This window comes from Acanthopagrus latus, chromosome 3 (assembly GCF_904848185.1).
Source record: "Acanthopagrus latus isolate v.2019 chromosome 3, fAcaLat1.1, whole genome shotgun sequence".
NCBI lineage: Eukaryota > Metazoa > Chordata > Actinopteri > Spariformes > Sparidae > Acanthopagrus > Acanthopagrus latus.
Genome location: NC_051041.1, coordinates 17,077,194 through 17,099,174, shown reverse-complemented (window position 1 = coordinate 17,099,174; position 21,981 = coordinate 17,077,194). Strand labels below are relative to the sequence as shown.

The window sequence follows — 21,981 nt, the reverse complement described above, 5'->3', positions numbered from 1 at the left end:
CAGTCTTATATTTAAGCTGTCTTCCATCGATGAAACACACACAAACTAGATGTTGAGGTCGAGGCTGTTCTGTTAAATGGTTCACTTACCCAGACCCAGAAGCAGAACATCGTCGCTCAGGGTCTCTACGGAAGCCCTGAGGGCCCAGAGACAGAATGTATTTCTCCTCTGATCCAACTATTTATTCATTTTTCTCCTGTCAAAACTTTTTTTTTTTCCTAAAAGAAAAGAATTAATAGGTTTCACACATAATTGTTTTTCCCCACTTGGTTTCACACCAGAAAACCATGTTGAATGTGAGACAGAAGCTGAAGAGAAAACACTTTGGACCAGACGAATAAAATGGATCACAAGAGAAGAGAGTTTTGTCTCTGGGCCCTCAGGGCTTCCGTAGGGACCCTGAGTGATAATGTTCTGCTTCTGGGTCTTTCACACATTTGCAATAAAATGCAAGTGAACCATTTAACAGAAAAGCCGCAAACTCAACATCCAGTTCTGGATGACTGGATCCACACTCGACCTCTGAGTTGAACACTGGTGGAGATGTTTGGTGACTCAGTCCAAAAAAAGTTCTAGAAAACAGCGAGTCATCAAAGTTCTGAGTCCGACAGAGCTCTCTCAGCTCGTACTCAGGAGTGCTGAGGCAGAGGCCATGTTAATTACTGACAGCATCCTGCTCCTGCATCGTTAGGATGGACGACATCGCTGCTCAAAGCCAACACTCGTGAACTCTGACGACCTCGGCTGAAAGATTTTAAAGGTTGGATATGATTTCTAGATTATTGTGGCACTGTTAGAAGAACAGAGACAGTGAGAGTCCATTATTAGTGTGTTTATTATGTTAGAATCATTTTGGTTCAATCTACAGTTCCAACACTGATTACTGATTTTCCACTATAGTGCACTTGACCCTTAACATAACTGGACGATGTTTAAATATTTGCATTAGCTTCAGTAGATAAGTTACAAGATACTGAGAGGTGATGAATGACGGCACACATCCTGCAGTTATCATAGAAAAACCCCAAAACGAGACACGAAGCGAGAAATAAATACAGACATTGTTCAAAACATTCACATTTACAGTATTCTTCTTGGAATAGATGCACACAAAATATGAAACTGTATGAAAACTTTTTTCTTCATTGTTTTTTTCCCCTTTAACAGTAAATCAGTCTGCTCTCCTCAGGTCAGGTTACAGTGATGGAGCTGAAGGAGCAGAGTGTTAGAGCTGTGGGGATGAACTCCAGCTGACACAGTTCAACTACCAACTCATGAGACGTCACACCATCAGCGCCCGACCGCACTGAACAGGAAAAATACATTTCCCTCCTCAAGAGAATCACAATGTCGTTCAAAACCTCAGCGCAGTGCAATAAAATCATTTCCTGCTCAGATGTGACAAATGACAACAATCAAATGCAGCTGGTGCAGATATTCTACATTTTAACGCTAACTACAACAATTTATATTATTTTCAGATGATCATTATATTAGATTTATGTCAGTAATGGACAAAACAAACCAAACAAAGGAGCAAAACATCCAGTCAGGCACTGCAAATACCCTGAAGTCAAACAATACACAGAAAGCACACACACGGCTGGAATGATTCATAAAGCTGCGACTCTCTGCATCTCATCAGGGGGCACATTCAATCATGACGCAAAGTTAAACCACCACAGACTGGTCTCGGATCAGTTACCACAAAACTTAACATGACTATCAAACTCAGCAGCTCGTAAATGTTCACGCTTTGTTTTCTTTTTACAATTTCAAGGTGGAAGTCGTATCAGAATCTGAACACGCGTCCACGGCTACACGTTACACTGAGTTCCTGTATTTGAAGTCGGAAAATTATACTCAACATCCTCATGGTGCTGAAGCTGCTGAAACTGCTGAAGCTGCTGAAGCTACTGAGCCTACTGAAGCTGCAGAAGCTGCTAAAGCTACAGAAGCTGCTGAAGCTGCTGAAGCTGCTGAAGCTACAGAAGCTGCTGAAGCTGCTGAAGCTACAGAAGCTACAGAAGCTGCTGAAGCTAATGAAGCTGCTGAAGCTGCTGAAGCTACAGAAGCTGCTGAAGCTACTGAAGCTACAGAAGCTGCTGAAGCTGCTGAAGCTACAGAAGCTGCAGAAGCTGCTGAAGCTACAGAAGCTACAGAAGCTGCTGAAGCTAATGAAGCTGCTGAAGCTGCTGAAGCTACAGAAGCTGCTGAAGCTACTGAAGCTACAGAAGCTGCTGAAGCTGCCGAAGCTGCAGGAAAACGTCATACGCGTCACGTTTGTCCAATGAAAATGTGACACGCGTTACATTTACTGTACGAGTGGAGTAACTGCAGCATGCTCGCGTGAATGTTTTAGTATTTCTGTCCATCAGCACGACACGAGTGCACTTAGAGTTTCTGAGCACATAAGGATCGTAGAATAACAGATAATTAGCATCTGGCTAACATATTAACTGACGTATACAGTTGCTCTACTTCTGTTTGTACTGTACAGCTCTGTGAACACACCACCACATGAATGCTGCAAACTGGAGATGAAGACATTCTAACGCTGAGCTCCTCTGTGGGAGTGTCTCTGTGGCTGGCTGATGCGTTCAGGGTCTGCTCCGGTCATCAGTCTATCTCTTGGGTCTGTCAATGTCGTCGATGGCTGCCAGAAGTTTCTGACGAGCCTTCTTGTTTATATGGGAGCCCAGACAAACGTTCACCAAGTTGGCGAGCTGCTTCATGGAGTACTCCTGCACACAGACATAGCAAGCCGGTCGGTCAAAGAAGATATGCAGACAGAAAAACAAAACGACCGATTAAATAAAAGGTTATTTTCGTCCTCGTCTCACCCTGTGATTCTTGATAAACTGCTCCATGTCGTTCTCCGTCAGGTAGTACGCCTTGATGTACGTCTCAACGAACTCTTTATCAGGGATGGGTCGCAGGTCGGTCAGCTTCTCCAGCTTCATGAGGAACTGCTGGAAGTCCAGCTGCATCAGAGCCCGGCCCTCGTTGCTGCATTTCTTCACGTTAGCGTAGCTGCAGCAGAGGACAGAGGAGGTTAGTGCAAACTGCTGCCACGCCAGAGACTGAAAAGATGGTGAGTTTATATAACATGAAAATATCTTGTAAAAATAATGTAAAAACATGTTGTAGTCTGGAGCTTCAGATCTTCGTGTGTCAATTATTAATCAACATGTGAGTGAAAACAGGAAAAGTGTCAAAACTCCAGCAGAGAAAGTGATCGAGGAAATGAGTGAGAACAAACCAGATGAAGAGAAGCTGTGGATCAATTTGCCTCTAAACACAAGTGATGAATGTTTTTATTGATAAAAATCAAGTGACTCATATTTCAATAAATGTACTATTTGTATTCATGAAACCTGTAACAGTTAAATGTCACAAATATAACATATACTAAAACTGAAAGAAGAAAGTGTAGAAAGTGTGTGTGTGTGTGTGTGTGTGTGTCCTCTATTAAACATGGTGTCACATCGGTCCACACAGCTGTCAGTAAACGTGTGTGTGGGCCAGAGTACACACATATTTCAGTGTGTGTTTGTGTTTGTTATGATTGTGTTTGGCAGGGTCAGTGTCTGTGTGTGTGTGTGTCCCGTACATTAACACACCACACAGGTCTGCTCCTTGTAAACGGTCTCACACTTCAGCTTTTCTCTCCTCTGTTTCCATTTTCTGCCTCTCACTCCCTCTCTCTTTCATCACCTCTGTCATCCTCTCTCCCTCCCTCTCTCGTCGGGCCAGCCCGGTTCTGTTCTGTGTGTGCTTTGCCTCAGAATGCTAACAGAGCCATTTCTGTGACTCTCTAAGGGGAGTCGAGCGCTGGACAGAGAAAGTGAATAAGATGCCGAGCGAGTCGGAGCACAAACAAACAAATATGACCACTCGTCTTGGCTCGGCCGGAGGCGGGAGGAGGAGATCTGTGTGTTTGGAGGGAGAGCAAAGAAGAATTCTGCAACAGCAGCTTGAATTTGCACGGCGCTGCGGTCATAAAGGACCATTTGTGAGCTGGAGAGGGTTCAAAAGTTCTCTTACACAACGGGAAGAAAAGTGCTCTCTCTCTCTCTCCCTCCTCTGCTAAAGGTTCTTAAAACGCAAGAAACAACCACTTAACCAGCTTTTGTTTCTGACATTAATCGTTTCCTGCATCTCAACAACCCCACCAACTCTGACATGGCTTCAACATGGAGACGAGCGTCCAGCCTCTCTGACTGGAGGCCGTCCCCATGGAAACACTTCATGTTTGGCCGATCGTCCACGTGGACACACGTTTATGAAACCTGGTCTCGGGGTGGAAAAATCTGAAAACGCCGCCCTTGCATTCTGGTGTGGACAGTGAGGACGCCATTGCCCAGCCGCTCCACCTCTAGCCTTCAACCTTTTAACCCCACAACGTCTCATGACGACAACAGCAACAATGGCAGACTGCGTGCTGGAGCTGCAGAAGATATTGAGCCTATCAGGGTTACAAGGACAAAATATTCTGCTCATCTGCCACTACGCTGAGCGAAAGGATTATCGTCTTCGTCTTCTTGTGTTCGGTTTCTCTTCTACTGTCTGTTTGTATACAATGCACAAGCTCCGGCTCTTCCGTTTTTGGTGAATTTCAAGCGCCACCTATAGGCTGGAATATGAACTACAGCATGTTGAGTCGTTTACGATGGATCCATTTGGGCGCAAATATTCTTGAAGCGCTGCCGAGGAAGACGGAGGGGAAAAAAGATTGTCTTGGTAGGAGTGGACATGGCCTGAGAGTCGCTGTGCATCCCGTCCATCTGATTGGAGGTTTTTTTTTTATATCACACCTTCCTTCTAAAAACCCATTTCACACATTCACTCAACATACTGAGTGAGGAGACGGCAGGGAGGCACTCTGTGGTTCTGTCACTTATCACGACCCATATCTCCCGCTTTCAAGGGAGAAAGTGGAAAAATGCATTACAGCTGATGTGTCAAGAGCGTTTCACGCTTTGTGCGAGGATTGTGTCATGTGATTCCCTGATGGGCGTTTGGTGAAGCTGGGGAGATGCGACGCCGACCGTTTGCCAGCGTGAGGAGGGATGGAGCTGGCAGGAATTTAGAGTGGTTTTCTCCGGGGATTACTCCAGAACCTGGAAACACAGTGTTCAGATCTCTCATGTACTGCAGGATCGTCGTGCTCAGGAAAGAATCTTTCTTTTGTGAATTTATGATGTGCAGATGTTCACACAGAGGGATAAAGAGGGAAAGAGACCCAAAAGAGGTGAGAAGATTCCACCTGGCCTTGATCAGTGTGTTCTGAGAGGATGCGATGGATGAGATGGCGGCGGGGGGCTCAGATCCCTGTGATGTCATAAGTCAGGCGTGCTTTGGGGACGGCCTTTACAACTCTGAGAGACATTTGTAGCCACAATAACACCGTCCCAGCGGTCGGCACCGTGTTTAGCTCAGTGTTGTTACTGCTGGAAATAATTCATGACTCTGAACTGATTCATTTCAGCAGTCTTTGTGCTCTGTGGACATTTCCTTCCTCCTTGCAGCACAATATCACGCAGCATCATCGTGAGTCGTGTCAAACTGCTTCCTGAGTGGCTGCTGAAAGATATTCTAAATAAATATTTAATACACAAAGCTTCCTGCTGACAGAGGCTCTCACTACACTGGAGACCATCAATAATTTAGAGCTCTATTCGATGGTTTTGGGTCTATATTCAAGAAAAAAAATATGTAATCAGGTAGAAGCTGCCATCCACCACGACTCAGATATATCACAACACAGTACGAATGCATTGAAACAAAGATGGTGACAACACGTTTGACCTTCAGACCTTCTTACTGCTCAACATGAATATGAACATGTATCTGTAGATCTGAAGAGATGGATGTTGTTTGCTTGAGACAGCCTGACGTGACAAAATCAACTGAGGGCAAACTGGACGAGCCAGTCTGACACTTCAACAGCTTTTAGCCCGAACAAGAAGAAATGTACAAAGTCACCTAAACAAGACTGACACAGTGTGCAGTCCGCCTCGCTCAGGTCAAGCTACAGGAACTGACATCAGACATGTTCCGACTCCTTCTGCTTCTAAATCTCACTGAAATCGAAGATCTGAAATCTTTTCATCAAATCTTATAGGTCAGATGTGCTCGACCGTTTGTTTAGTTCACAGATGATGTGGGGCTGAATCAGGACAGACAATGTGTCTGTGCTGAGACTGCTTAGAAATGGCTGCATTAGTAAAGTGATAACGTTTTCTGTGCGTGTGTGTGTGTGTATTCAACATCACATTAAGGCCCTATCACCTGGCCCCAGGCTGCACACGTCCCCTGACGCTGAGGGGTTCATATGACTGCTTACCCCTCTACGAGAGTCCTGTTGGCCAGGCGGATGCAGTGCTCCCACAGGACGTTGGACACGGGCAGAGGGATGCGCACGTGTCTGGAAACGTCTCCCAGCCGCTTGTTAAATTGCTCAAACTCCTGGGAAGGTGGCAGACAAAGCACAGGAGAACCTGTTCATGAGTTATCAGGAGGATAATAAAAAAGTGGCAGAAATAAATGATGTTCAAGAGATGGATTACTTCAAAATGAAAAACTGTGAAGCTGCTGTGAAACTTGTTTTATTAAGACAAATCTGTAATATCTGAAGGTAAACACATTGATCAGGAAACACTGGGACCAGTTCTCAAGCCTTCATGAAACACAACATTCATGTGTTTCCTCTGATGTGCTCTCAGCTGCTCTGTGTTGCTGGATGACGCCCAACATCTTCACACCTACATGGAGAAGCTGAGTTAGGAGATAAAATGCCTCCGACTGTGAGCTGCACAGCCCAGTTCCTGACAGTCTGATCAGGTCTCTGACTGGTCTGTACAGGACACACTCTAACGGTGGTCGAAGTAAATCTGAAGGCTAAATGATTTTTCCTCTGCAGTGAGACATGCTGTTATTGTACTGAAACTCTAAAAGTGAAATGATTTTACAGTCTGGAGTGATGGACACAACATCCTGATGGACTCAACAGACAGAGGAGGGAAATATGAATCCACCAAACCACAAATCACAAGTTACAACAAATCAACTGAACGCTGCTGAATACTTTACTGAGAACATCCAGAACACATTCATTCATTCATTCATTCATTTCTTCAGCTCTCACAGTCGCTCACACAGCCACCACTTCCTTATGACGCCTTCTGTAGGATTAATACACTCACTGTCAACCTTTAAATTAATCAACCACTATTGTAATAACTGATAACTGATCCGTCTAAAAGAAAACAAAATGAGCTGATTCTAGCCTCTCAAATGTCGTAGTAGGAGGAAAGGAGGAGGAGAAGAAGAAGAAGAAGAAGAAGAAGAAGAAGAAGAAGAAGAAGAAGAAGAAGAAGAAGAAGAAGAAGAAGAAGAAGAAGAAGTCGTCAGTCTTTCATGTCATGTTTTGATGCAGGAATGGTTTGAGTTGTGCAGAACATCTGACATGTCCTCGCTGCTCTCTGTTCAATTATGGATGATTTTATACAATTATGGTATCATGTTGCTGTATATAGTGAACAAACTGAAATACATGAGGACTGTACAGAAACATGATGGATGTATCTCAGGAGGTGCACTGGCTGCCATTAACTCTGCAGCCAAGAATGAAATGGCGTTCGTTCACAAACACGTCCCACAATAGTTTCTGATGCCAGCATTTTGTCAATGAAGTCATTCTGAGGCTGCCACATTTCCTTGCCACTTTATATGCAAATCAATGCCATTGTTGAATGCCAGTGATCAACCTGAATTCATGAATAAAATATTCTCCAGACTGCAGCGCAACAATATGTAGCACAGCCTTTTCAATCAATGCACATAACAGGATCCATGTACATTATGAGCATCTGACAGGTTGGCAGGCGACGCCATTAGGGCCTGATGGAGGAAGAACATGCTAGCTGTGATGCATCATGTCCGTCCATCATTCTGACATGGCTCAGCATTTAAACCAGCTGAGATGGACGCTTACAACTCACGGAGCTTAGCTCATAGGCTAAATTAGTTAGAAACAAAGATGGAGTTTCCAGAAGTTCAGAAGGTGAGATGGTTTAACTCTGTTAACTGTGACTGGATGTGTAGAAATGTATCCATGTAATCCAGCAACATCTGTGATTTAAAGTGTGATGTAATTAACAGCTTCCTAAGACATGCTGATGCATACATCATACATGATTTGTTTTGCTTTGCTGCTCGTCTGTTGAGGATTTCACAGCACGTCAGCCCTCTCTGCCTCCGTCCAGTATCAGTGGATCAGTGGCCGCGTGCATGAAGAGGCACATTTACAGGACAACTTCCAAAAATACGTCTGCTCGCAGCGAGCTCACGTCTTTAACTAAGCTGAAACTTCAGGAGAGATCTGCATTCAGCTCTAACAGCTCAACTACTAAATTATTCAGCTCATCCCGAATAATTGATATCGAATCATGAATTTAAACTCAAGACAGGCAACAAAGAACTCTAAGTGGGCTGAAGGGTAATGTTTTATGTAGATGGCACCGATGTTAAAACAGTGTACAACAAAAAGATTAAAGATTAAATGAAATCTATTTCAGCTGCCTTCTGTGTTTACTCCTTCTTAATATTGTGGATGTTACATGACACGGAGAGGCTGCAGGTGACAGGATGGTTCATATTTGACTGGGACAGTTCTGAACTTATCCTCCATGTATAATACACTGAATTATACCAGTCGTCTTGGGATCATCATTTATATTCAACTAAGAAGAGTTTTAGTGCCATAAATGAAGCAACAGTCTAAATGAGGAGATGTTTTCATATTATCTCTACGAAATGTGAGAAGTGAAGCTTCCCTCTGTGTCTTAATGCAGCACTGCACACTAATTACAACCCTTGTTAACACATTAGTGCTTAACAGATGAGAACTAGACAATATTTCACTGCTATGTTTACAGTTTTCCCCAGAGATGGAAAAAATGCAATTAATGTTAAGTCTAATTATTACCAGTGTGTTTCTACGCAGCGTTACCTTCAACAGGACGTCCACATAAACGTTGTGCTGTGACATTATCTCCCTAATGTCCCACTTGACTCCAGCCATCAGGAGCAACATCTGTTCGTAGTCGATGGCCTTGGCTGCAACAATCCAATATATTGGTTTTCGCAGTTCACTGGCTGTGGACACCGTCTGAGAGAAGAAAGTGAGAATAAGAGTTTGTATGTTCTGGAACGTTACATGAGCAGAAAACAGAAGTCGGGTAAATAAACATGCTGTGCAGGTGACATGACATCATCGCTTGCACGATGTTTCCTGGAGTGAAATTATAGGACGTGACATTCATCTGATGTTTTGAGAAAACAGAGCTGTCTGTGTCGCTAACATTTCAAATGTCAAGTTGACCAACGCAGAAGAAAAACAAAATAAATAAGAATGAAAGAAAAGAAAACACTGTGAGAGAGCCTGAGCAGTTATGTTGTTAAGTTTCTGAGCAGGGCTGAATACTGTGCGGATAAATGGTCATTATGTCTTAGAGAGATTTTAATAGGAAAGTAAACTGCAGAGTGAGATCACCGAGTCACCGAGTCACCAAGTCCAGAGTCAGCAGAGTGTTTTTTCAGAGCACATCAGATAAAAGATACTGTGATCGTCTCTCTGGATGTTTTATTTAATGCACGGTGACGTTATGAGTGTTAGAATCGTAGGATTAAGTCTTAATCTTGATATTCAATTAAAATCAAGATTCAGAATCACATAACAAGTAATCGACTCGTACGCTGGTGATTAAACTCAACTGGGCAACAACAGTAGAAGTTCCACAGAGATTATTAACAGAGATCCGTCCAAACATTTTGACCGTACGACACGCTGACCATCGTCAGGTGTTTGGTACAATCCTGCCTCCAGCTGACAGTGATGACATGATTATCAGATCCTGTAATTACAAAGACTTCAGGGAGAAGGTGTGAGTATACCTGGGAGTAAAACTGCTGCAGGAAAGGCTTCTTGGCTGCCGGCATCATGGTGTCCAGGTGAGACTGGAGGGATTCAAACTGCTCAGCCAGAAACACGCTGAAAAAAACAGCAGAAACAGCCTTTAAACAGAGAACGGAGGGAGCATGAGTCTGCTGCTGCACATGACGATTAACATAACATCAGCTGTAGGTAATAAATCACTACAGAAACATGACGTGGTCATTCTGTCTCCGAGTTCGTGTGTGAGGTTGGTTAGAGAAGAACACCTCACATCTTCATGCCAGACAGAACGTTTGATCCGTTCAGCTTCTATTATTCCAGTTTACAGATTACAGCAACATACGTGACAGGACAGAGAAACTACAAGCTGCAGTCTCTGATTCCTTCAGATGTTGCCTGTGTTAACGTGATCCTGTGACTGGGGACACGTCTGTACACACATCACCCTCTGGGCATTTTCTGTTGTACTTGTCAGCTCTCCTCAGTCTAATTTCTCCCTCGTGTCCATTTCAGTTTAATGAAATAAATAATTAATATAAACCGACTGCAGTGCTGTGACAGCATAAATGATCCCTCGACTCTCTGGACACGCTGCACTTTGTCCAAACTAGTACGACATCTTCAATTATCACATCTCAAGGCAAATTATCATTCATGTCCAACGGCTCAGGGAGCAGTTTTCAAAATAAATGGATTTCAATCATGTTTGAATAACAGAGAGGCCGAGTCCAAACTGCAGAAACATAAATACAACACAAAAAAAGGAAAAAAATCAAAGCTGACCGAAGTAAAACCCTGATTCCTCTGAGCATCCAGCTCTGACTAAATACTGACCTTCTGACGGGAGCTGATGGCTCTCACGTGTTGCACTAAATAACTAAATAAAGGGAGCGAGTCTGGTCGGACTGAAGTTCAGAATTGTGTCCGGAGTTTAACAAGCATGACCGCTGCAGCACAGCACGGCTCACACACCGACGTCTCCACTGGTCCAGGTCCAAAACAGCACCCGATGACACCTGATAGGACCAAACCTGGAGCTCCGTGAGTTCCCACCACATTCTGCACAGCCCCTTCAAACATGATTACATCTGAGGTCAACAATAATAATGTCAGCGGGAGTGAAAACGACCCCGTCACTCTGAGCATCAGTCCTCCTGGTCCTGGATCAGCACCAACACCCTGACAGTCATGATGGTTTGATCACACTCATGATGTGTTTGTCTACTTTAACATGTAGAAAGAAACCGTGAACTGTACATTTTTACAGAAGTGATTGACCTTTTCTACAGATCAATATTCAGCAGAATCAGATGTGATCAGCTTTTCTTTCACATGTAGAAAACAGAACATGAGATCAGACCATATTTGCTCCTCCACATGTGATTCTACATTTTCACATCAAAACAGTATTTTTACCTGTGAACTGAAACTGTAACCTGTGAAAATAAAGACGTTTATGTATCTAAATGAAAACACACAGTTTCACATGTGAATAACGTGTTCATGAGCAACATCGTATAATAACCAGCATTAATAAATGTTAACTTTTAGTTAAACTCTAGTTAATAGTTCATAATGTTTTATGGATAATTTATTAAGCAACGTTTATAATAAATGTTTATAATAAATGTAGATGTATGTGAACATTATTGGGACAGTTATACCTGATGTTTATAAGCCTTTACAAATGATGTATAGATGCTTTATAAAGATTTTTCTGGTCAACTTAGAAAAAAATCTGAAAATTGTAAGCTGCAGGTAAAGTGTGTGTATATATAATATATATATATAATATATATAATATCCAATCCCAGCATGGCTGATTTACCTGATACCAGTAATTAAGATAATTAAGTTCAGGAGCTGGACACACTGCTGCTCCACAAACAGACGTGTGTGATGATGCTGCATGGCAGAGAAACTCCAGCAGAAATGTTTCTATTAACAGCAGGACTGAATATTAATAAGAGCCGTCTGGTTAAAAAGAAAGTGAGAGCGCTGCACTAAACACAGCCGGCAGCCGAGCGTCCGTGAGCCCAGTGGACATTTGCTCTTTTCGCGGAGCAGAGAGAATCACATTAAGGTTTGCTGGAACAGCTTGTGTTTACCTCGGCAACATGCTGCAGTACGAGGGACACGAGCACATCCTGCAGTTCACACTTATCTGATCACACTTCTATAAATAAGAGCTGAACAACAGCGAGGGGAAAACAACAGCGAGGGGCACGTTAAACTGCTCCCATCCATCCTTTCTGATAGGATGATGCTTAAACCAATATGTGCTGTAGATGTCAGAAGTCCTCAGCATCCACACTGAGGTGAGCTCCCTCTTCTGATAACACCTTTCCAACAGGAACTCTTCTCATGCTATTCTGCCCAGAATAAAGTCTCCTTCCACCCCGGGGAATCTTTCCTTTCAAACTTTACATAAGAAAAATTTTCCCCTTCGCACTTTGGCTCTTTCTCTTTCATTATTCTTGGGAGCTCGTCCTCGCCCGTGATACATGAAAAACTTTGTGTGAGAATTCTCAGCATCTTTGCAGCAGTGTCATCTTTACAGACCTTAATCATAAAGTTGATGCACACTGCAGACTTTACAGGGATCGAGAGTTGTCAATAGTAGTCTGGCTTCATTATGTAATTATGGATGTTTGACCCAGACAAAGATAGAGTGAAGAATAACCACAGACGGAGCAAGAAATTCTATTTAGGGCTGAAAGTCTCACTTTCTATTTCAACAATCTTTTTTTAAATCTTCTTTAATTCAAGCTTTATTGATGTGAACATTAAAAAAAAAGAAATGAAGCCACACATACACATGCTGCACGTAGCACAAATCTTTGATGGCCAGACTGCGTTTCAGTGGCTGATGAGATTATGAGCACCTTGAGGCGAGGCAGCGAGCCAGAACCACGTCCTTAACTCGATCAGAGCAAACGCTTTGATGATCATAACTGCCAAGTTACATCCCGCTGCCCGGACACACGAGTGACGACATGAAACAAGCCGCGCTGTCACAATCTTTCCTCCACATCACACTGTTAAACACCAACACCACCGTCTAACTTCTGCTGGGATCGCACGCTTTATGATTAAAGCAACAAAGGACGGAGACACACACAGGAGACAATTAACTCAGGAAAAGTAACCTAAAAATGTAACCTAAACTAATCATGGCGTGTGGAGTCAGTGGAGTCAGTGGTGTGGGTGAGTGCATGAGTGGACAAGTGTGTGTGATGTGGTAAGAAGGAGTACAGAAACAAACAGAAGCTGAACCAGGTGTCTCTGTGAGCAGAGCACACAGCTTCTCTCCAGCACCGGACTCTCAGAGTCCAGGTGGTGCCAGTTCTGCTGACGACCCGGCTGATGTCAGAACAGGGAGAGTCATCGCCACCTTAACACGAGGGTCCTCACAGGATCTCCGTCACGACAACATAATACCGACCCAAGTGAGAACAACACAATCAACAAAATACTACAATTATTACAGTATCCTTACAATCTGCCAGTTCCAACATCCATTCCCCAAAACAGCAACATCCTAACCAATTTCAATGAATACAGGGAGGAAGGGCGAACAGGAGAACAGGTTTCTGCTCCATCACTGGAGCCTGAGACATCTGCAACCACATTATCACGGCCTTTAATGTGTCGATGTCCAGAGTACAAGACTGCAGGAACAGCGACCACCTGATCAGCCTCTGATTGGGGCACTGCAAAGAATGTAAAAGGTTAGTGGATTGTGGTCTGTGTAGACCACAACAGGTGCCACACCAGACTCCACATAAACTGCCAAGTGCTGCAGGACCCAGACCAAAGCAAGAGCCTCCGTCTGCACCACCGAGTAGTTAACCTGGGGTCGGTTAAACTTCTTAGAAAAGAAACTGACTGGTCTGTCAACTCCCTGCTCATCTGCCTGCATCAACACCGCTCCTGCTCCTACATGGCTTACATCCACCCGTCAAACAAAAGAACAGTCAAACGGGGTGCAGCCAGCACTGGTGCAGAACACACAAGACACCTGACATCACTGAAAGCCTCCTGGCACTCTGTTGACCAAACAAACTGTATCCAACCATCCCCAGAAATCTCATGAGCTCTTTCTTTGTAATGGGCTGTGGAGATGTCTCAATTGCCAACAGCTTGACACACACAGCAGCCACCTGCCCCACCACCCGACCCAGGTAAGTCACAGCAGCATGAGCCAACTCACACATAGACAGATTTACTGTGAGCTTCACCTCAGCTGGTCGATCAAACAGCACTCTAACTGAGTCACTGTAGACCACCACATCATCTAAATAAACACACCCAGCCAGCCCAGCCACCACATTCTGGAACATGGCTGGTGCGTTCCTCAACCCAGATGGCATCACCTGATAAGAATACAGCTCAGAAGGAGTGATAAAAGCTGCCACTTCCTGTGCTCAGAACAAGAACGACTCCCTTGTCCCTTTCTTGGACGAGGGAAAGACCAAATTGCACAAACCCTCAAAGTTACCAACACTAGAGGCTTCACACCAACAACTGAGCTCCCTTACAAACTCCATATGTGACTGATTAGCCCTCTTTTCCTAAAACGCTGGCGATACGCCTCTGGAACCACCTCATACGCCTTCAGTACAGCAGCCTTCACTGATTTATATGTGAGGTCTCAAGCTTTTCCATCTCCATCTTTTGGCTTTCTGCTTCCCACTGCTGTTTGTCCTCCTGAGCTAGCTGTAACAACATCATTTCTTTTTGCTGCTCAAAAGTTAAATTAGCTGATGCAACTGTGCTGCATGTAGCTCACCAGACTCTCCTTGTTTACCCACCAGCACCCCTTTACCAATCAACTGCATCTTAACCAGAGCCTTCACATTACCTTTACGTTTACCACTAAGGCCACTCATCTCAACGTCAGACTTCTCAGCAACCTTCAACAGCTGGTCTTTAGTACAACCGTCCAAAAACTCCTCACATGGTGAAGCAACACAATCCCATATACCTGCAATACTGAGCTTCAAATACAGCAGGCCCAGAAGACGAAACAAGTGACATTACAAATGTCCTCCACACTGATGTGAAGTCCCCCTCTAACTGAACTGCCCATCCAAAAACTAATCAAACTCACTATGCCTAGTCTTCATGCAGATTAGCTGTGAGTTAATTAAACACTGCACCCAGCAACCCAGTTAAGCCCCCAGCATGCTGCTTACTCACCTGCTGGCTGTGGCTGTGTCCCCGAGACCACTGCTCCCACTGCACACCACACAAAATAACAAACTGCAACAAAAAACCCCAATGAGCCCAAATGGACCACATTACTCAACCTAACCAGGGCAACTCCACAAAAGCCAAGACTTATTACACTAGAAGACAATGCAATCACAGCTGACAGTTCACAGCTGCCCACTCAGCCAACACGAGAGGCTGCAGGACAAAAAGACCCCAAACTGAAACAACAATCAAACCAAACAACCAAATCAGCTATCTCAAAAATGCATCTCCCAAACGCAAAAACTAAACAAAACCCTGCCTCAGAGGGCCACCACACACCACACACACACACACAACACACACCACACAACACACACACAGGCCTCAAACAAAGCAGTAGAACAGGAGCAGCCCCCACTTGTCACAAACCGGGCTGCACGGCCATGACAAAGGAAGGAGCTGCACACAGGAGACAGTTAACTAAGTATTTATTGAAGGAAAAGACACCTAAACTAATCATGGTGTGTGTAGTCAGTGGGATCAGTGGTGTGGGTGAATGCATGTGTGTGTGTGTGTGTGTGTGTGTGTGTGTGTGTGTGTGTGTGTGTGTGTGATGTTGTAAGAAGGAGTACAGAAACACAGATGCCAAACAGAAGCTGAACCAGGTGTGTCTGTGACGAGAGCTCCAGGAGAGTGTTACCAGCACCGGACTCTCAGAGTCCAGGTGGTGCCAGTTCTGCTGACGACCCGGCTGATGTCAGAACAGGGAGCGAGAACAGGGAGGGTCGTCACAGTGATTATCTGTGTTCATCCAGTTCTGTGCAGAGACTCACAGAGACTCAGTGGCCACCACTCTCTGTGCCAGCCCATACAGAGTCCCACTGTTGGTGAGGACCACCATTTGGCTGAGATGGGGGCTGGGCACCTTCTCCTTCCTGTCCTCTGCTGGGCCGTGGACCCCGGCGTTCTCCCCCAACGCCTCCTGGAAGACAGAGAGGAGGACGGGTATGTTATCATCAGCTTCATACACTCAGTGCATTCTTACCTTGTCAGTTTTCAGAGACAGTGACTTTACCTTTGACACCTCAGACTGTATCCAGGTTTAGTTATTATTATCATCAGAAGCAACAGAGACGTGTTTGATAACCAGGGATCAGAGGCAGCAGTTCTATATATCACAAATATTAAATATAAAACTAAATGTTAATCATGAAACTGTGCTGCTGCTGTGACTCACGCTGTCCTTCTGCTTCTGTAGCAGTCTACCTCACGTAACAAACATTTCACTTGCAAAATGGAGACAAATGTAGATGTATGCTGGAAGGTAAGCATGATCTAAAATTCAATCAACCTCGAGGAACTCGGGTCACATCCAAAGCACACACACTCTCAGATTCTGCTGACCCGACACTCCTCAGCACCAAGCATTTATCTTCCCTTTTATATTTTCCACCACACCTCTCCATCCCTTTTATCCCTTCATCTGAAAAACAATTGAAACAGAAAAGAAAGATTTCAACCTAAACCCCGTCGCATCAATCACAGTAATCTGTATCATATACATACAGAGCCATTGAGATTCCAAACAGGAGGGCAGATCATATTAGTTTCTGTAAGGTGTGTCTCCATGACATGATGAATCACACTGGCATGTAGAGCTCTGTGGCTGTAAAGCCTCCTGAAACAGCCTCAGGCAGATCAATAGCAATCACACAGGTAATGAACGAATGGGAGCTGCTAATGCTGTACCACATCATCCACTTACACACTGCACTCCTGTGCACTCTGTGTCTAATATCACGTACAAGCGCCATTATTCCACACGCCAGCAGAGCGCTTTCAGCACCGGGACTGCACCAAGTACAGAGGAGCTCTTTCAGAGTGAGAAAGTATGTAAATCAAAGCAAACGGTTACATCACTTCTAATTAATCTGTAGAACCGACAAGAACATTCATACAACATGAAACCTGGTGTGATAAAGGCCTTCATGTCATCAGTTTATCTTCACAGAAAACGAGAGAGCAGGCTAAAAAGTGCCTGCTGCAGTGAGAAGAAGACTTCTGACGCTCCTCTAACACCAATCTTTCCACCAAAATAAGAAATATAAACAGCATACAGAACAAAAATGCACAGTTTGCAGCCCAGCTGACAATTTATGGGTCGGACCTGCTCGACTGATGGCGCCTCCTCCCATGTGAAAACTGCAACCTTTCCAAATCCGCCAAGTTATCTCCCTGCATTCGATCAAACCTTCACTGTAGCAGAAACCATTATCAGTCTGAAATAAAATGTTATCACATCCAGAAGATTAACGCTTGAATTATGTTACACTCACTGAGCAGCAGAGGGAATCTAACGGCTTCCCTATGCAGGCTGCAATTAATCTCTCCTGGGAGTGTAAATATAAACCCTGTTACTATTTAAATGATGATCATGAATACAATAACCTATTGAGTGAAATGAAACTCCTGAGAGCAGAAAGTAAAATCAAATGTCACAAGCTTTAACTAATAAGCGTTTTTTGTTTGTCCGCTGCAGACACGAGGCTGCAGAGCCTCTAATCGGCACTGAAACATCTACAGACAGCTGAACCTCCTGGAGGAGACTCAGGGAAACAACTGCAGCTCCAGATAAAATAAAAGCACTTTGTTGCTTTAATAAACGTATTTATGTGATGATTCAAATGATAAACAAGGACAGTCCTCAACACTTCTCCGCACATAAACGTGACAAACATGCAGCGGTTGTGGACTCGATCCAGAGAGGCCATTAGTGCCCACATGGTGACAAATCACGCAAAATTTGGATCATGATTAAAAAAAAAAAAAAAAAAGCAGCTGGTAGAAGAACAGAAACAGACGTGAAAAGCACAGTGTAAGCAGAAAATGATGGTGTTTTTCTTGTCTGTGTTTTTCTAACACAGTTTAGTTCACCATGTGAGAGGAGCGGTGCTACACGATGGTCAAACATTAAACCTGCAAATCTATCATTCTGCTAACTTTGTGCTCGGGGACGATGCGTGAGGACGAGTTTTAATGTTCCATCTGAGTTCTGATTACAGGTTATGAGAGAATCATCTTCACCAGCACTGCTGCCGAGCGCTCGTTGACATGTCAGCTCTGTCGCTTCTCTCTCTAACATCACACGCGTCGGCTTTAATCCTGCTGTATCACACGGACTTATCGTGTCTGCTTTATGAAAGTCGTGCTTGTAGCTGTAAATTCTGCTTTGACATAATCAGAACAATTAAACTTTGGTTGTGTCGGTCTGACACTAAGCAAAGTCGGGTCGGGTCTATTTTTAATGGCTCCACATGAGGCGTGACCTTTCAGTGACTGCAGGCCTGCAGCATAAACACTATGCAAAAAAAACTAAAGAAAGGGAAAGAAGGCTTCTGAGAGACTGTCAGGAGGGAAGTCGTGTTTCTTTTCCAACTGTGTACCACTCTGCAGGGATTCTTCAGGTAGAGGCAACGGAAAAAAAACATCCATGACATTTAGGAGTTTACGTCATCTCGTTTCCAGCTCCGTGGTGTTGAGGTGAGCAGAACAATCTTAGACGAGCGACAAGCTTCAGCAGTTTGTAACAAGCTGGACGGGATTCAGTTCATCTTTCAGTCTGTTCATCGCTTGGTTGTTCTAAACGTGTCAGAAACCAAGATGAACCCAGATGATGTCATACACCGTCCTCAACCCAAACACATTCAGTTTATTACCAAAGCAGAACAATGTTCATGCTTATGAAGCTGAATATGAACATTTGTCTTCTACTCAAAACTGTTTCCAGTATCAAAGCAGTGGGCCATTAATCTAAAATGACTAATCGATGAGTCGACTAATTGTTGCAGCTCTGATGTGATGCAGCCTTGAGCCATCACCTCGTGTTTATTGGTTTATTAGATGCTTGATCTACTTACACACTCAAAATGGAGAACACGATTTTTGATGGAATCACATTAGCATAATTTCCTGTTGTTGTTGCCCTTTGGTGCCCCTGAATATTTAAATGTTGTTTGGAGATAGGCATGCAAATCACATCTGATACAGCAGGCGTCCAACATGTTAATATAATGGATACAAACAGAGTCTGAATGTTTGTCTGTTCTAATCTGCAAATAAACCTACAAAAGGCTCAAATTAGAAATGAATTCATTCCCACAAATGAGAGACTGAACTCAGCTCAGTGACACAAGCAGATTCATCAGAGACATGAAGAGGACAGCTTCTCCATCATCAGCACACTATCAGCCCACTGTTATCAGCTGCATTGTAACATGTTGCTTATTTGACATCCTCAAAGATACATCTGCAGAAACAGTTATGATTTCACTTTTTATGACGACACTCAATCAAGATGAGGAACGACTCCGGGGAGATAAAAGAAAACTGCCTCCACGCGGTTGCTGCGGCGCCAAGTACGTGCAGAAGAACGCCGTATTGGACAAATTAAGCATCAGTGATAGATTCTTCAAAGTCATACGAGAACCTGAAAAACGTTCCATATAGAATGATTTATAGCGAAGAGGTCATACATCTTCTGATTTACATCCTGCAGCTGCTGAAGATATTCAGAGGAGGCTCAAACCTCAGCAGCAGTTCCTCTGCTGTCCCACTGAGACAAAGAGTCAAACAGCTTTTCCAGGGTGGAGTTCAGTAGATCTGTCATATAGACTGATGATTATTGTTCCGTGGTGATCACGATACGACAACTGTGAGAGCCACTGCTGACTAATCTCTGGCCTGCTGAGGCAAGCAATATTAATAATATAATAAGTGCCTCTATGTTTGTACATGCAGTATCAATCTGTTATTATACTGTGTAATGTCGTAGCACATATTATAGTAAATTAAAGAATATAATTCACAGAAGTTTTGGAATTAGGAATATTGGAGCTAAAACTCAATTTCCAGTTCACCTTTTTAAAAGAGAGTTTCCTGCTCTTCTATTACATCTTTGGTTGAAGTAACAAAGATTTGTGAAAACATCCTGAGGTCTTTTTACATTTCACAAACAAAAAATAAAGAAAATAAAAGATAATCAATAACAGAAATAACCGCTTGTTGCAGTCCAAGAAAAATATCTGCCGACTGCTTTAACGGCACTAAATCGTTGTCACACCTGCAGTCGTGCTCCAGTAAATAACTTGTTGGCTTCAGATTGACACGCTGACATCAGCTGTGACATTCATTGTTAATGGTTCCTGTTCACAACATAGAAAAAGAAAATAGAGCAAAAGAAATGGAATATTTGGCAATCGCAAGATAAACATGAATCGTGTATCATCAGCTGTGAGACTCTGCAAACACCAAAACATTCCAGCGTGGTCGAACAGGATCAGTCTCACAGTCGCTCAGCACTCGTTCATAACACAGCCGGTCCTTTCTCTACACCTGACAACAATTTGGCAGGTTATGGGTCGGAAAATATTCTGTATACATTATAATATTTCAGAAAATATATTTCTATTTCTGACCGTGAAGAGATTCACCTCAGAGTACTTTCTGTAAATGATCATCAGCTTCTGAGAGTTGAACACATGGAGAAGCTGAGACGAGGAGTGACCTCTGCACCGTCACGTGTTGGAGGAGCTGCTGCTAACAGTGAGAGGAAACCACTGTATGGACAGTAAGAGGACTCCATTTTGGCTCTACAGCCTCATTAAGCATGTCATCTACTATCAGGGGAACTGATCACTCAATAACTCACGACTCACAAACAGTGTGACTGCATGTTGCTGTATGAAAACCACATGACAGACAAAAGTTTAAGGTTATTACAACAAACTCAAATTAAACTTGTAACCAGGTATGATGAAACATTTTAGCTAAACAAAGTAATGACTTCAGAATATGATACAGTGAGCTCACACTACTACAATTAAATCCAAACATTCTGGAAACTGTTTTAGTTTTCAGTCTCTGTGTGGAGGCTGGGACGCGTCCAGGACTGTGAGGCAGCCGCTTCAATTTGTTTTATTGTTCGTAACTCGACACTTTAAGAAACTACAACTAGTAATGAAACACATTACAGCTGAACTGCAACTGAACCTTATAAATAAATGAATAACAACTTAACTGAAACGAGCCATCGCACTGCTGAAACTGAATAAAACATAAAAACCTAATTACAAACTAATGAAAGGTACAAAACTGCAATAGATCTGGCCTCACTTACAAGAACTGAACATGCTATTACCTTTATTTAGAAATGTGATCAGCCTACTGAGACACAGCAGCACCAGCTGATGAAGCTGTTTCCATTCTGTGGTTTCAGAAGCACAATTTAAATCTATTCAGTTAATAAATAACCAAAAATATGAACTAAGTGTTTGGTTTTGGAAAAAGGCTGATTATTCTACAGAAGACAGGACAGTTAGCAAGAGAGGCCAGAAGTTGAATCTGAGCCCTGCAGGTAATAAACACGGCTGGCATCCTGTGAGGAGGATTCACTGCAGGGAACACATTTGTTGAACACCGGCAGCGAGGAACAGAAAGAGTCCACTGATGAAAGATCCCAAATCAAGTTACTGACTGGAGAGAAGCCAGCAGGCCGCCTGAAACCTGTGAAACATCAGTGGTTCTTAAAACATGACCCTGAATCACACAACTGTGGCTGCTCAGCCACATTCTCTTCTAATGGCTTTATAAGAGAATAATTCAAGAGGTTTTATTCAAACGAGCTCTATTAAAGGTACAGGAGCAGATTGACGTTTAATTAGTGAATGGGAGGTATTTTCATCAAACAGTTTGGAAGTAATCTGCACAGTTATGTAAATTATTTTAATCGGGATGGAGGCAGGAGGAGGTCGCAGTGATAACAC

The 21,981-nt window shown here is 43.4% G+C and overlaps 1 protein-coding gene across 3 annotated transcripts in view; it reads right to left on the bottom strand.

The window, feature by feature from the left end:
* Positions 1-817: 817 nt before the first annotated feature.
* vps50 (VPS50 EARP/GARPII complex subunit) overlaps positions 818-21,981 on the bottom strand; it is a 98,951-nt gene continuing 77,787 nt past the window's right edge. For 2 of the 3 annotated variants that reach the window (XM_037092797.1, XM_037092793.1), the window contains 6 exons: positions 15,994-16,142; positions 9,961-10,057; positions 9,017-9,175; positions 6,350-6,471; positions 2,844-3,033; positions 818-2,744 (listed from right to left, as the gene is read on the bottom strand). In XM_037092797.1, coding sequence (XP_036948692.1) covers positions 2,625-2,744; positions 2,844-3,033; positions 6,350-6,471; positions 9,017-9,175; positions 9,961-10,057; positions 15,994-16,142 — 837 coding nt within the window. In that variant the 3' untranslated portion in view covers positions 818-2,624. Of the gene's footprint in view, positions 2,745-2,843; positions 3,034-6,349; positions 6,472-9,016; positions 9,176-9,960; positions 10,058-15,993; positions 16,143-21,664; positions 21,722-21,981 lie in introns of those variants that run through there. The other variant, XM_037092796.1, reaches the window with a different exon arrangement.